Raw genomic sequence first — 14,022 nt, forward strand, 5'->3', positions numbered from 1 at the left:
TCTTCTAAAGAAGGACCTTCAGGCTCTCTTTCTCCAGACATAATGGTTATGGATTTAGGCTCAGAAACTGGTACTGATTGTACCTCTTCAATCTCAGTTGAAGGAAAAAACTTGAGGAGTTTTAAGTGCAGTTGGAATTGGAACTTTGGGTGGTGGAGATTGTGGCCTTGTGGCTCTTCTTCTTCTAGGCATAACCTCAAGAGTCACAACTAACAATTTCCCTTCTCCTCTCTACAACTTTAACCTTGTAAGCATCACAATTTTGCAACCATTAAAACCCTAATTGCACACAACTCAAGCAATCAAGAAAATCAACCTTCGCACTGAAACAAGTGCTTGTTCATTGCTTCCTATGCATAGGCTTCCTTAGATTGTTTGGTGATTGAAATAGGTATATTTCATCAATTTTAATGTGATAGACATGACCAAAATAGCTTCAAAAATAAGTATTGAAAAATAGACATTCAAAGTAAATCAAACCATCAACAAGATCATTTAACACAGTGTTTTGATGAAGGAGTTCGCCCCTCCTGGGCTACATCTCCTTGGTCTAGCTTCCATGGCTTGGGCCTCTGTATTAGCTCAATATGGAAAAAAATGTTGTTTACAAAGCTCTATTTCTCTTGATACCTACACCAATGTGTTCAAAATGTAAAAATTAGCTAGGAACACCTTTTCTTGAGCTCAATTTGGTTGAAAATTGCTCCAGTTATGGCTCAAATAGTCTTTTCCTAGAAAAGCTTCTCCAAAATTGGAATAACTCCAGTTAGGGCCACTAAATTTGGGTAAAATGTCAGATTTAGTGGGTTCTGAAAAAACACCACCAGTTTAAATCCATATTAATTAAATTCTAACCAAGATTAGCTAGAAGATTAGTGCTAATCGCGCAGATAAGGCTGACAGTTTTCTGAAACCACTAGCTGTCTCTACATAGGGTTCACATGTAATGGTAATCATTTGTCAGAGCTGGCCAATAATTTAGATTAATCATAACCACCAACCATGACCTGGTAGTTTCCGTGTGGTGTCACATGACAACCCTTAATCATCACGATGAAGGTTTACGTTGGACCGTCAAAGGTTAACATAACCATGTGCTTTGTTGTGTTCACATGGCACTAACCATTGTGGTGTTGGTTTTTGGAGCTATTTCATAATTGTTTGGTGTAACCATGGTGGTAATGGTGAGCGTGTTCACATGGGGAGGGCTACCCTGTGGACTGGCCCTCCCCTAACCGCCAACCCTCAACCTTGTAACGTTGAAATATAAATGATCCACCATATGGTTAAGTGAAAACCACTAGCGGAGGTGGTAGAGAGTCTTGGAATGTGTAGTGGAGGTTCCAAGGTCGAACCCCGATGCCTCCACATAAATTTTGTTGAACTGACCTTTCCCTATGCCGTTGGGAGGTGCCACGTGGTGGCCTCCAAGCTTGCCATGTGGCATTCTCTCATTGGTCAAAAACTAACCAATATAAATGCGCCACCTCACCAATATGAAACCCAATAAGAACAACACACTTGTCGATTCGACACGATTGAATGTTGACCAAGTTGACCCTGCCTAGTCACTTGCCACGTCAATAGTACGGATTGCTAACTGTGCAGTGACCGGGCATTTTTCTACAAATTTTTCCTATTTATCAAAGTGAACAGAACTCAATAAATTCCTCATACGAACTCAGTTTTTAGTGAAACGGGTTGCGTTAGGATCATTTTTCTGAGACGGGCGCAATCGTTCAGTTTTCGAGCCATTCCGAGAACTTTGATTTTTGAGCTAAATATTGAGCATCTGATCAAATACAAATTAAATTTATCGATCAAATTGATCTACATAAATAGGTATCTGAGATGATTTATTCCTCCTTAACAATTTCTGCCATCATAGCTTCAAAGTTGCAAGCTTCTCTAAACAATATACATTCTTGGCTTAAGCTGGAAAATATGTCATCATTAGCTAAAGATACAAAGATAAAAGAATAGGAAGAATTTTGTAATCAAATTAGGATTAGATCCTAGTGATGTTAATGTTGCTGAAGAAATTATTAAGAGTTGGAATGCAGATATTCAAGCATTAAGGAAGCAACTGAAATTACCAATAACAGATCATTCTGAAACTCAGGAATTGGGGAAATTAGAGAAAGAAAAGGAAAATATGCTACATATGATTGTTGAGAAGAATATTCAGATTCAAAATATGGAAGCAGATATGGAAAAACTCTTAAAAGAGAAGGAACAACAAAGGAGTGTAGGAATTTCTACAGTACAAACATAATCAACCAGTGAAGAAGCCAATAAAAAATTTTCAAAAGCTATGGGAGATTTTTGTAAAAAATGTTGAAATAGAAAAATTAAATTCATCACACCAAAGAATGAAAGAAAATAAACTTAAGGAAGATCATGCATACATCTTGACAGTGCAGGAGAATTTAATGCTAACTAAACAACTTGAGAAGTAAACAGATGAATCAAACAATACACAAACATTATCATACTTGAAAGAGAAAATATGGATTGACATCAATTCAACCATTTCAGAGCTGTGGACATCTATTGAAATAATTTTTCAACGGGAACAGTTGGTACATAAAGAAAAAGCAATCATAATAGAAATCATATAAGAAATGGACCACAAACCGGGAGAAGAAACAAGGATCATCAAAGTAATAATCTCAAAAACTAAAAATGAAATTGAAGACTTGGGAATTGAATACATGACAGACACAGTCCTAGAAGTTATAAAGGTATTAACAAAAAGAAATTTATTGTTGCATATGGAAAAAAAAAAAAGAATTCCAAAATGTAGAAGCTCAAATCAAAAAGTTCCATAGAAATTTTTCTATCCTCCAGCAAAAAGGACTCCCATCCCTAAGAGATTCTCGTGGCCAATTGATTCCACTAAAAAATACTAGAACAAGTTACATGACATAGCAACAGATAAATCAAAGTTTTCTAAAGTAAAAGGGATTATTAGTGGTAAAACTTTTCTTGAAGGTTTAGAGAATGGTTTATTTATTTTGCGTGAGATCCATCATTTGTTTATTACTAAGCCAACTTTTGAGAAGTAAATTGAAGTGGATGAAACCTATAGGAGGGTAATTAAGCTTTCATTTCTAGATGATGTGAAATGGGATAAGTTCCCTGAACTTCTTGAGTGAACCAAAATCAGGTTTTCAGGTAGCAAAACAAAAAAGCAAGAGAAAAATGCATCTTTTTAGGTGGCAGTACAGTAAAGACAGGAGCAAAAATGACAGGAGTAGATTTCAAGTCAGCAGTTGCAAACAAGATCCTCGAATAGTGTGTTATTTCTATAGAATTAGTTTTCGAATCCATATTTTGAATTGTATTAATTCAAAATATCCAAATCATTTTGGATAGAACTTTATTTTTGAAAATATTGTATTAAGTTAGATATTTTTTAATTACACTATATATACATTGTAATTCGAAGTAAGAAAGGTTGAACCTTTGGGAGAGCCAAGAAACATTATTTTACTTTTCTGGAAGTTTTGAAGATAATCAAAGGATTTCGACTTTAGTTTTAGCAACATTTTTGTTCATGTGAGTTTTTCCTATATAATAATTTATATTTTTCATCATATGTTCAAGGTAACATAGGAGTTAGGGTAAGGCTAAGTTAAGGATTGACTTCCCTGAAATCCCACTGCAAATATATAATCTCTGTTGAGAATAGCTAATTGGATACATTGTTTGATTTAGTACCTCTGCATCATTAATTGTTTCCTTATGTCATCTCTTGAATATGTGTGAGTGTGTGTGTGCCATTTGTAGAATTTATCTACATGCTTCTACAATATCTAATAAATTAAGTATTCAGGATGAATGTTTGGTTATCAAATATCTTCTTCTTTCCTCTATTACAATCAATTGAAGGATGATATGTTGTTAGTAGTGAAAATCAACACTTTGAAATCTCAGAAGTTTTGGATTGTACAAGTTTAAATGGTTTGAATCATTGGTCATCCATTTAAATTAAATACCTCTCTTAGATGCCTTGGCACAGTTCCCGAAACTGGAACTGTCTTCAAAGATACAACATCAGATTTGTGTCATTGCAGGGGAATGGAGTTTGAAGTTCATTTTCCTAGGGACAGCAATAAGACTTACCTCTTAATGGTAAATAAGAGTCTAGCAAGCTAAAATTATTCACCTGGAAACTTAATAAATTAAATCTGGCTTCATGCAGGTATACCATATCTCACTCTAATCCTCGACTTTCCACTCCATTATCAGATCTAGAAAGACTTGTGCAAATTGATTCCTTAGACGTAGACTTGAAGCTTCTACTTCTACTTCTCTCCCACCTGAAACAATTTCATAATCTGAGAACTTTGAACCAATTCCTATCCCTGTTGAATTATCAGATTTACCACCCAAAGTCTTAGAACTTATTTCTAAGTTAGTAGATCTACAATCTGCCTTATTATTTCATTAGCTTGAATCATTTGAGATTCCTATATCCCTTTCATAATCATCTGATACAGAAGAAGATATTGAGCTTGAGTTTCCTAACTTAAACCTGGTGATTTTATACCCTCTTTCATGCACACTTATCCTTCTACTTATGCCAAGCATGAAGAGGAACTTAAAATATACACAAATCCTTTAGCTTTTGAAGATCAATAAAAAATTGTTTCTAAAGTTCAAAAGTTAGTTGTTCATCCTCAGTTTCCAAAGAAGCATATAGTTTTAGATTGATGGAATAATGGATCATTTGTCAAATATTAGATAATTAAAGTTGTTGTTTTTAGTGAGAGCTTTATGGAGAAATTAGTGGAATGACAGGTGAGATATTTATGGATGATTGTTCAGAGAATTATGGAGTGATTTGTGGGGTTGTTGATTCAAAAATTTGTGGAGTTGAAAAATCCCAATACCTCTCCTCATGTATAAATATATGCCTATGTTAATGAAATAAGATTGAGTTGGTGTGTGAGAGCTTTGAATTATTGTTGAATATTTTATGATCTGTAATTTAGTTTTTATTGTGTTGTTCCATCTTTCATTTGGTATCAGAGCCATTTCCCCCAAGAATTAGAGAGTTTGTGAGATATATGAGAACCCTCTTGAAAAAAAAACCTTGTGTGTTTTTCGTGTGTGTTTGGTGCATGCGTGAAGAACTTGAATAAAGAAGTGTTGGACATGAAGCAGCGTTGGAGCATGCAGACTAACGAGAAAATTATTTCCTACATGCCTATGCAATGAAGATACATTTCTTGGTGTGATTTGTTTTTGCTGGTGTGTTTTTCATTTTATATGTTTTTTGCCTCTGAGGTTGTTTTGAACCTGCATGCACTGATCCGATATCCTATGATAGTTTGAAGCAATGTTGGAGCAAAGTTTTTTTTTGTGTAGAACAACAAAAGAGGAGTCACCAACATGGAATAGGAACAAACCCTCTTGGAGAAGACCTACGTGAAACTATGTGGAGAAGTCTTCTGCGTGGATGAGAATCTAAGCGTGAAGAGACTCCAAGTTGTTTAAATTATTAAACCAGTCTGTTAGAGATTGCAAGACCTACTCCAATTTCATCCAGTCAAATGCTTCTTCGACAAATAGTCATTCAAACTAGGATCATTTGGTTCTGGACATGCAAGTTTAAACGTGGACTTGAAATTTGAAATAAGAGTGGAGTGAACTTTAAATTTATAAATTTTAACATTAAAGTTTTTTTTAGTGGAGTGACTTTTCATGAGTTTTTTTTTCAAATATTAAAACTTTTGTTTGGAGTGCACATTAATGTTTCTTTAAGTGTGCATGACACACTACTTTAGTTTGTAAAAAGGGCTTTATAAATGTGTGAAAGGGATTAAAATTTTCAATAAGGGAGATATAAGAAGAACATATGTTTTATAATGTTTTGAAAAGGGAAAATTAATATTTCTTCTCATGAAGGGGATATAAGATGGTTTGCAATAATGAAAGGAGATATAAGATGTAATTTTTTGAAAAAATGAGCTTTCTAGCTCTCTTTGTACTCTTCTAAGTAATACAAAAAGATATTTTTTGGCGGTGGTTGAGTCCCAATTTTTGGGACATTTGGTTCTTGTGCCGAGTTGAAGTGGGACACATTGTGTTTTTTTACATTTTCTCTCTATCACTCTCTCTTACTCTCATCATGGCAACAAGCAGTATTGTATTGCCTAAACTTGTTGGCACAAACTATTTTTATTGGAGCAAACATATGCAACCTATATTCATCACTAAAGATTTATGGGAACTTGTAACTGATGGATACAATATGCCTTCTCTTGATGAATTCAAAGCATTAAGTGATGATGAAAAGAAATCTCTTAAGGAACTTATTAAGAAAGATAATGAAGCACTTTCACTTATAGGAAGCGCTCTTGAAGAATCTATATTTCCAAGAATCAGTGGTGCAATATCATCTAAAGAAGCATGGGATATCTTAAAGAACACATTTGAAGGTGTTGTTGTAGCTAAATTGCAAACATTAAGGAGGAATTTTGAAAATGCCCATATGCAAAGTAATGAATCCATTCATGATTACATCACAAAAATGCAAGATCTTGTTAATCAAATGAGGTCATTAGGTGAAGATGTTCCAGAAAGAAGGCTAATTGAGAAGATTTTAAGAAGTGTTTTGCCTAAGTTTCAGATGGTCACTACCAGTATTATGGTCTCCAAAGATTTAAATACCATGAAAATTGATGAATTAAGTGGATTCTTGTTAACTGTTGAAGAGAATCAACCATCTGAGAAAGTAGAACATGCCTTTTCTACAAAGAATAGAGGAAGAGGAAGGAGTAGGGGTCAATATCATAATCAAAATCAAAACAGAAATCAACAAAGTTCACAAGGAAATGCATCACCTTCAAGAGGTAGAGGCAGGAATCCCAACCAGTTTAGAGGAAGAGGTAGAGATGGATCTGGCAGAAGAGGACAAGGGATGGAGGCAGAAATGGAGGAACGGGAGGAGGACCACAGTGTTATTATTACCAAAATTTTGGCCATCTTGAAAGAGATTTTTATGTAAAAATCCAAGATACGGAGCAAAAAGGTGCTAATACATTTGTTGAAGAAATGAGGAATGAGAAGTTATTCATCTCAAGTTTGATGGAACATAGTGAAGAAAGTGAAGCATGGTATATTTATTCAGGATGTTCAACTCATATGACATCTCAAGAGGAGTTGTTTACCAAAATTAATGATAATTATTCTGGTAAAGTCATATTTGGTGATGATAGTGTTTCTGAGGTGAAAAGGAAAGGCACAATTGCAATACCAGCATTACATGGAAAGAAGAAGTTAATTGAGGACACTTTGTTGATACCAGCATTGAAGAAGAACCTACTTTCTATAGGACAGATGATGGAGCAAAACTACAAGTTAGTGTTTGATAATAAAGAATTCTTAGTCATGGATAAGTTGAATAGAAATGTTGTTGTAGCAAATGGTGAAATGATTGGAGATGGAATTTTCAAGCTCTCGTTTGATTCACGTAATTCACAAAGTTTGAATACAACAGAAGATACAAATAGTAAGCTTTGGCATTATAGGATGTAACATCTAAATTTTTAGAGTTTGGTGTTGCTAAGAAGGTAGAACATGATGAATGGTCTTCCATATATCAAGTTGGATGATGATGTATGTGAAGGGTGTATTTTTGGGAAAAAAACACGAGGAAAGTTTCTCAGATAGAACATGGAAGCCTAGAGAATGTCTAGCATTGGTACATTTAGATTTATGTGGTCCAATGGAGATTGTGTCTTTTGGAAAGGCACGCTATTTTCTCACTTTCATTGATGATTATTCTAGGAATACATGGGCGTATTTTCTAAAATAGAAGTCTAAAGTGTTTTCTCATTTTCTTGAGTTTAAGGCTTTAGTTGAAAAGAAAAGTGGTCTACAAATTCTCACCCTAAGAACAGATAATGGGGGGGAATACAAGTCAAATGAGTTTTTGAATTATTGTAAGAAGAATGGAATAAAGAGATAGTTTACTAATTCATATTCTCCTCAACAAAATGGTGTCGTAGAGAGGAAGAATAGAACCATAGTTGAAATGGCTAGAAGCATGTTAAAAAATAAGTCACTTGGAAATGAGTTTTGGGCTGAAGAAGTACACACAGCAGTATACACTCTTAATCGATGTCTTAGAAAGGAAGTGTTGAATTTGACTCCAGAAGAAGCATGGTCAGGATATAAACCAAGTGTTGCACATATGAAAGTTTTTGGTTGTACTGCATATGCACATGCTCCTACGAAAAAGAGGAAGAAATTGGATGATAAGAGTGTGAAGTGTATCTTTATTGGATACAATATTGAAACAAGAAGTTACAAGTTGTTTGATCCAAAGGCAAAGAAGGTGATAATAAGCAGAGATGTTGTGTTTGATGAGAAGGGAGTCTATCATCCAGAACAGATATAGTTTGAATTGAAGAACGATGCAATGAATATTGGTGATGATTCAAATCCTGAGTTAGTAAAGAAAGATGAAGTTAAGAAGAAGCCTAAGTGGATTGAAAGGGGTCATTTAGAAAGCAGTATGTTGGATAGAAATTTTGAAAGAAGGGTTACTAGATCTCAAATTTATCTAGTGAATTATGCACTTATGGGATAGGTAATGAAAATGGATGAACCACAGGATTATGTAGAAGCATCAAGAAAGAATGAATGGAATGAAGCTATGGAAGCATAAATGAATGCCTTGGTGAAAAATGATACATGGGACTTGGTCAAATTACCAAAGGGAAAAGATGTAATTGGCACTAAGTGGGTTTATAAAACCAAGTATAAATCAGATGGCACAATTGATAAGTATAAGGCTCATTTAGTTGCAAAGGGATATGCACAAAAATAAGGAATTGATTATACTGAGACATTTGCCCCAGTGGAAAAGTTGGATACAATCAGGATGGTTCTTACATTAGCTGCATAGTACAAGTGGCCAATTTTTCAAATGGATGTTAAATCAGCCTTTCTAAATGGTTATGTGGATGAATAAATTTATGTGGAGCAACTTGAATGTTTTGAAGTGCCAGGAAAAGAAGATTATGTTTAAAAGTTGAAGAAGGCCTTGTATGGTCTTAAGAAAGCGCCAAAGGAATGGTATTCAAGATATGATAAGTATTTTCAGGACCATGTCTTAGTTAAACATTTATCTGAGCCCAATCTCCATATCTTTCAGTCACGACATGACATTCTGATAGTTGTCTTATATGTTGATGATTTGATCTACACATGGAATAGTACAAAACTATTTCAAAGGTTTAAGTCACATATGATTGTTGAGTTTGAGATGACAGATCTTGTTGAGTTACATTATTTCTTGGATATTGTAGTTTGGCAGAAAGAAGATGGTATTTTCATGTCACAAGCCAAGCATACTTGGGACATTTTGAAGAATTTCAGAATGTTGAGTTGCAAGCCCATGGAAACTCCTTTGGGAGTTGGGTTGAAGTTATACAGACATGATGACTCCAATTCAATTGATGTTACTTTGTATTGTCAATTGGTTGGAAGTTTTATCTACTTAACTACAACTCGACCAAATATTTCTTTTGCAATTAGTATAGTATCAAGATTTATGTCAGAACCTAAGGAATTTCATTGGAAAGTAGCAAAGAGGATTTTAGGATATCTGCGTGGAATAGTTGGTTATGGTTTGGTATACATGTCTATAGAAGATTCCAGTTTGATTGGTTATGCAGATTCAAATTGGGTTGGATGTATGGATGACAGGAAATCAACTTCGGGGTATTCATTTAGTATGGGTTCAGCGACAGTTGCTTGGAGTACTAATAAGCAATCAACAGTTTTTCTCTGAACAGTAAAAGCAAAGTATAAAGTGGCAGCGACAACTGAATGTGAAGTAGCTTGGTTAAGAAGAATTCTAGAGGACCTACATGAACAATATAAGCAACCCACTCAATTGATGTGTGACAATCAAAGTGCTATTCAGATGACCAAGAATATAGTTTTCCATAAGAAGACCAAGCATATTGATATTCAGTATCATTTTGTTTGGGATCTAGTTCAGCAAGGAGTGTTCGAGATTGAGTACTGCAGAATAGATAAACAGGTAGCTAATATATTCAACAAAGAATTGTCTAAGGAAAAGTTCAGCAAATTCAGAGATGATCTTAGAATATTTCCAAATGATCATTATGGGGGAGAAATGATCGAATAAGATAATCTGCCAAATATTCAATAGCTAAAGTTGTTGTTTTTAGTGAGAGATTTATGGAGAAATTAGTGGAATGTCAGGTGATAGATTTATGGATGATTGTTGAGATAATTATGGAGTGATTTTTGGAGTTATTGATTGAGAAATTTTTGGAGTTGACAAAATCCCAATACCTCTCCTCATATATAAATATATGCCTATGCTAATGAAATAAGATTGAGTTGGTGTGTGAGAGTTGTGCATTATTGTTGAATGTTTTATGCTCTGTAATTTAGTTTTTATTGAGTTGTTCCATATTTCATAGCTCAATAATCTTCCAACAATTTTTTTATCTCCTAGACAGGCAGTTTTACCACAACAACAAATGGTATGATTTATACCAATTGTGACATCCCGGTATATTGCAACACTACTTCCACCAACAAATCAAATTCATGATTTTCCTAAAGGATATTTGAAACATCTATCTAGATTTAATGGGGAAACAAGACCATTAGTAGAGGATCATTCTCCTGCATTCCTTGAATTTGCAGATAATATGAACATATAACATGAAGATGTTTATATGAGACTATTTGTTCAATAATTAGAAGGAAATCTCAATCTTTGGTTTAGATAGTTACATGCAAATTCTATAAATTCATGGACATAATTAAGAAATATCTTCATAAACCAATGGGGAATACATAATGATCATGTTTACTATATAACATAATTTGAATATCTAAGAAGGAATCCTAGTGAACCTGTTGCATAATTATTAAAAGGTTTAAAATTTACAACAAGGTGCCACCAGATTGTAAACCTACAATTATTGCTTCTAAAGTTAGATTTTCTAAAGCAATTGACGATTATTTTGCTTTAATGTTAAACGAAAGAAAATCTGAAACCTTAGCAAATATGAAAACCAATGCAATTGAGGTAGAAGCTAATAGGGAAGCATCAGGTAAATTGAAGGAAAAGGTAGAAAAAGTAGAGAGGAAATTGAAAGCTAAAGAGGGAAGTGGTTCATCATCAAAGAATAAAGAAGAACACAAAATTGATGAGAATACTTCATTATTAAGAAATTTTTCTAATCGAATTTCAAGGATGGAAACTCAACAGAGAGTGGCACAAAAAATGCAAATACACCTCCAGGACAATAAAAAGGACCTTTTCTCTCTTCCTAACTCCATGGTTCCCCGACTTTGACCCAGCTTCAGCAGTCATCACCAAGGCTCCGGTATGGATCAGGCTTCCAAATCTCCCAGTTCACCTGTGGTGCACAGAAGTTTACAGGCAAATAGGCAATGCCCTGGGTCGCTTCTGGATGGGAGACTACCAGAGAGAGAGGCAAGGTCTCTATACATACGCCAGAGTATGTGTGGAGCTTGATTTAAGCAAGGGACTGCCAGAGTACATCAATCTCAAGATCAAGGACGCTATCTGGACCCAGTTTATAGAGTACGAGAACACTGCCTTCAGATGCCGTCATTGTCACCAAACAGGGCACCTACATATCTCTTGCCCATCGCTGTCAGCAAGAGCAAAAAAGGGCCTCTTTGCTCATACTAAGCCCAAGCGTTGGGCCCCCTGCCCACCGCCGCCAACCGGAAGCTCCAGCCCCCCCAGTATGGAAAAGGTTCCAAGTATGGAAAAGGAGGAAAATCAGTCAGAACCAGATCAGATGCCGCAGACGATGGATCCGCCCACGAACATTATGGAGCACACCCATGTCTCAGCAAATTCCCAGAAACGTCCCCATGAGACTTCCTCCTCTGACTCAGAGAAGGAGTCCCCAATGATAGAGAACTCCAGTCTCCAAGTTGTTGTTGCCCATCCTCCTCACGAGGGCTGGACACATGTTAACAAAAAGAAAGGGAAAAAACAGTGTGGTGTAATCACTGTCCCGCTGGGGTAACAGCTTGTATTTGCTTTCGATTCTTCAGGTATAGCAGTGTTTGTTTACTCCTTCCGAGACCGAGGTTGGTGATTTTATCATTTCCGGTCTGTCGGTCTCTTGTCTTTCCTGCAGCTCAGGGTTTGTTTCTCTCTTCCGGGACCGAGGTTGATGTATCTATCATTTCCGGTCTGACGGTCTTTTGCCTCTCCTGTTTGTACCATATTGATTTCTCTTAATAGATTTAGTCTTTACCGATAAAAAAAAAAAAAAGGACCTTTTCTTCCACAAATATTACAAAGAGAAAGACCAGACAATGACCAACAAATCAAATATCCATTGATAATTGATGATCAAGACCTAAAGAAGTAATACCAGTTATGACCAATGATAACAATCATTTTGCTGACCAACCATTTGAAAATGTTATTGTCCCCCTCAACCAAATTTATCCTCTTCTTCAAAATAAAGAATCTTCTAAAGTTTCCAAATATTAAGCTTTCCCCGAATTTCTTATTGCTGAGTTAAATAAAAGATATGACTTGAGACCCAGACAAGGCCCAAGTAGACTAGCTAAAAAGGTTACCTTTGATGTCCCACAAGATAAAGCTACTGAAACTTCATATGTTCAACCTCAAAGCCAGCCACAAGACCAATCAACTACAGAAAAACTTGTGTCACCCATTTTCAATGTGGAAAAATAATTAGAAAGGGTCAAAATTCCAATTCCTTTATCTAAACTTTCAAGAAATCCAAGTTATAAGTAACAAGTTTCCAAATGGATACAGTCTTCAAGTGTAGATGCTGAAGGAGATGTGATTAGCCTACAAGATGAGAAACCTTCTATGGTTTTTGGTCCTAGTTTGGATATGATGGATGAAAGTGTTCCACCTTTCTATGTCACATTAAAATTTCATGATTTTCCTTTGTACAATTGTATGCTAGATTCTAGTGATTCTCACAATTTAATGCCTAAATTTATTATGGACTAGCTTCAGTTGCAAACCACTATGCCCTATCATGAATTGTATACATTTTATAAAAAAAAGGTGCCATGCTTTGGGTTAATCAAAGATCTAGTTGTCACCCTTGCCCAGATTCCTGTAAAGATCATAGTAATGGATATAGTAGTGATGGATATCCCTCCTAAATTTGGTATATTATTATTAAGATCTTGTTGTTCTAGGCTTGGAGGAAGCTTACAAATGGATATATATTACGCTACCATCCCTGCTTATGGAGGAGAAAATATAAGTATAGAGAAGTGAGGTTTAGAAATATTATATGTAATGCTAATGAAGTACTAAATCACCCTATATATGCCATTGATCAAATTTAGGGTGTTTTATCTTGGATTTAATAATGAGTGGAATGTACAAAACAAAATTGAAGATACTATAAATGTTCCTCAACCTTCAGAGAATGATGTATGGAAAATGTATTTTGATGGAGCCTTTTCTAGAGATGGAGCTGGAGCCGGAATTTTTTTGATTTCACCTGAAAAGAAAAAAAACACTCAATCTTTCAAGTTAGATTTTGAAGTCACTAACAATATGGCATAATATGAAGCTTTAATATTGGGATTAGAGTTAGCAAAAAAATTGAAAGTGAAAAATTTGACAGTATTTGGTGATTCAAAATTTATAGTGAAACAAGTTAGAAATCTTTGTGAATAAAAACATCATAGATTAAAATATTAAATAAATGAGGTATGAGACTGTGTGGAGAATTAATTTCAATCTTTTAGCATCTCAATTATCCCAAGAGAAGATAAAATACATGCAAATTCCTTGGCAGTTTCTACAACTGCTTTCAAAATTCCAGATTCCCTACAGTTGTGTTGCACAAAAATTGTCACCTTGGCATTCTGCAATTTGTGTGGGTCCATTACCACTCATACTTTCCTCCTTTGCAAGTCTTAAGCCTCAATTCTTCATATCAAGCCTTGAAAATAAGAGAAAGCCCTCAAAAT

General features: G+C 35.0%; 1 protein-coding gene across 1 annotated transcript; it reads left to right on the plus strand.

Annotated features, from left to right (window-relative positions):
* Positions 1-6,139: 6,139 nt before the first annotated feature.
* Positions 6,140-7,548, plus strand: LOC149235713 (uncharacterized). The gene is made up of 2 exons (XM_089368636.1): positions 6,140-6,788; positions 7,142-7,548. The coding sequence occupies exons 1-2, from the start codon at positions 6,140-6,142 to the stop codon at positions 7,546-7,548; spliced, it is 1,056 nt and encodes a 351-aa protein (XP_089224762.1).
* The last annotated feature ends 6,474 nt before the right edge of the window (positions 7,549-14,022 follow it).

Source organism: Pinus tabuliformis, chromosome 8, assembly GCF_031772625.1.
Source record: "Pinus tabuliformis cultivar Carrire ecotype Pingquan chromosome 8, CPIR1, whole genome shotgun sequence".
Classification (NCBI taxonomy): Eukaryota; Viridiplantae; Streptophyta; class Pinopsida; order Pinales; family Pinaceae; genus Pinus; species Pinus tabuliformis.

Excerpts from the sequence above, each read along its gene's own strand:
- LOC149235713 (XM_089368636.1), top strand. The coding sequence starts at position 6,140 with ATGGCAACAAGCAGTATTGTATTGCCTAAACTTGTTGGCACAAACTAT. Across the intron at positions 6,789-7,141 it reads GAATAGAGGAAGAGGAAGGA|GATGTTCAACTCATATGACA; the intron begins GTAGGGGTCAAT and ends ATATTTATTCAG.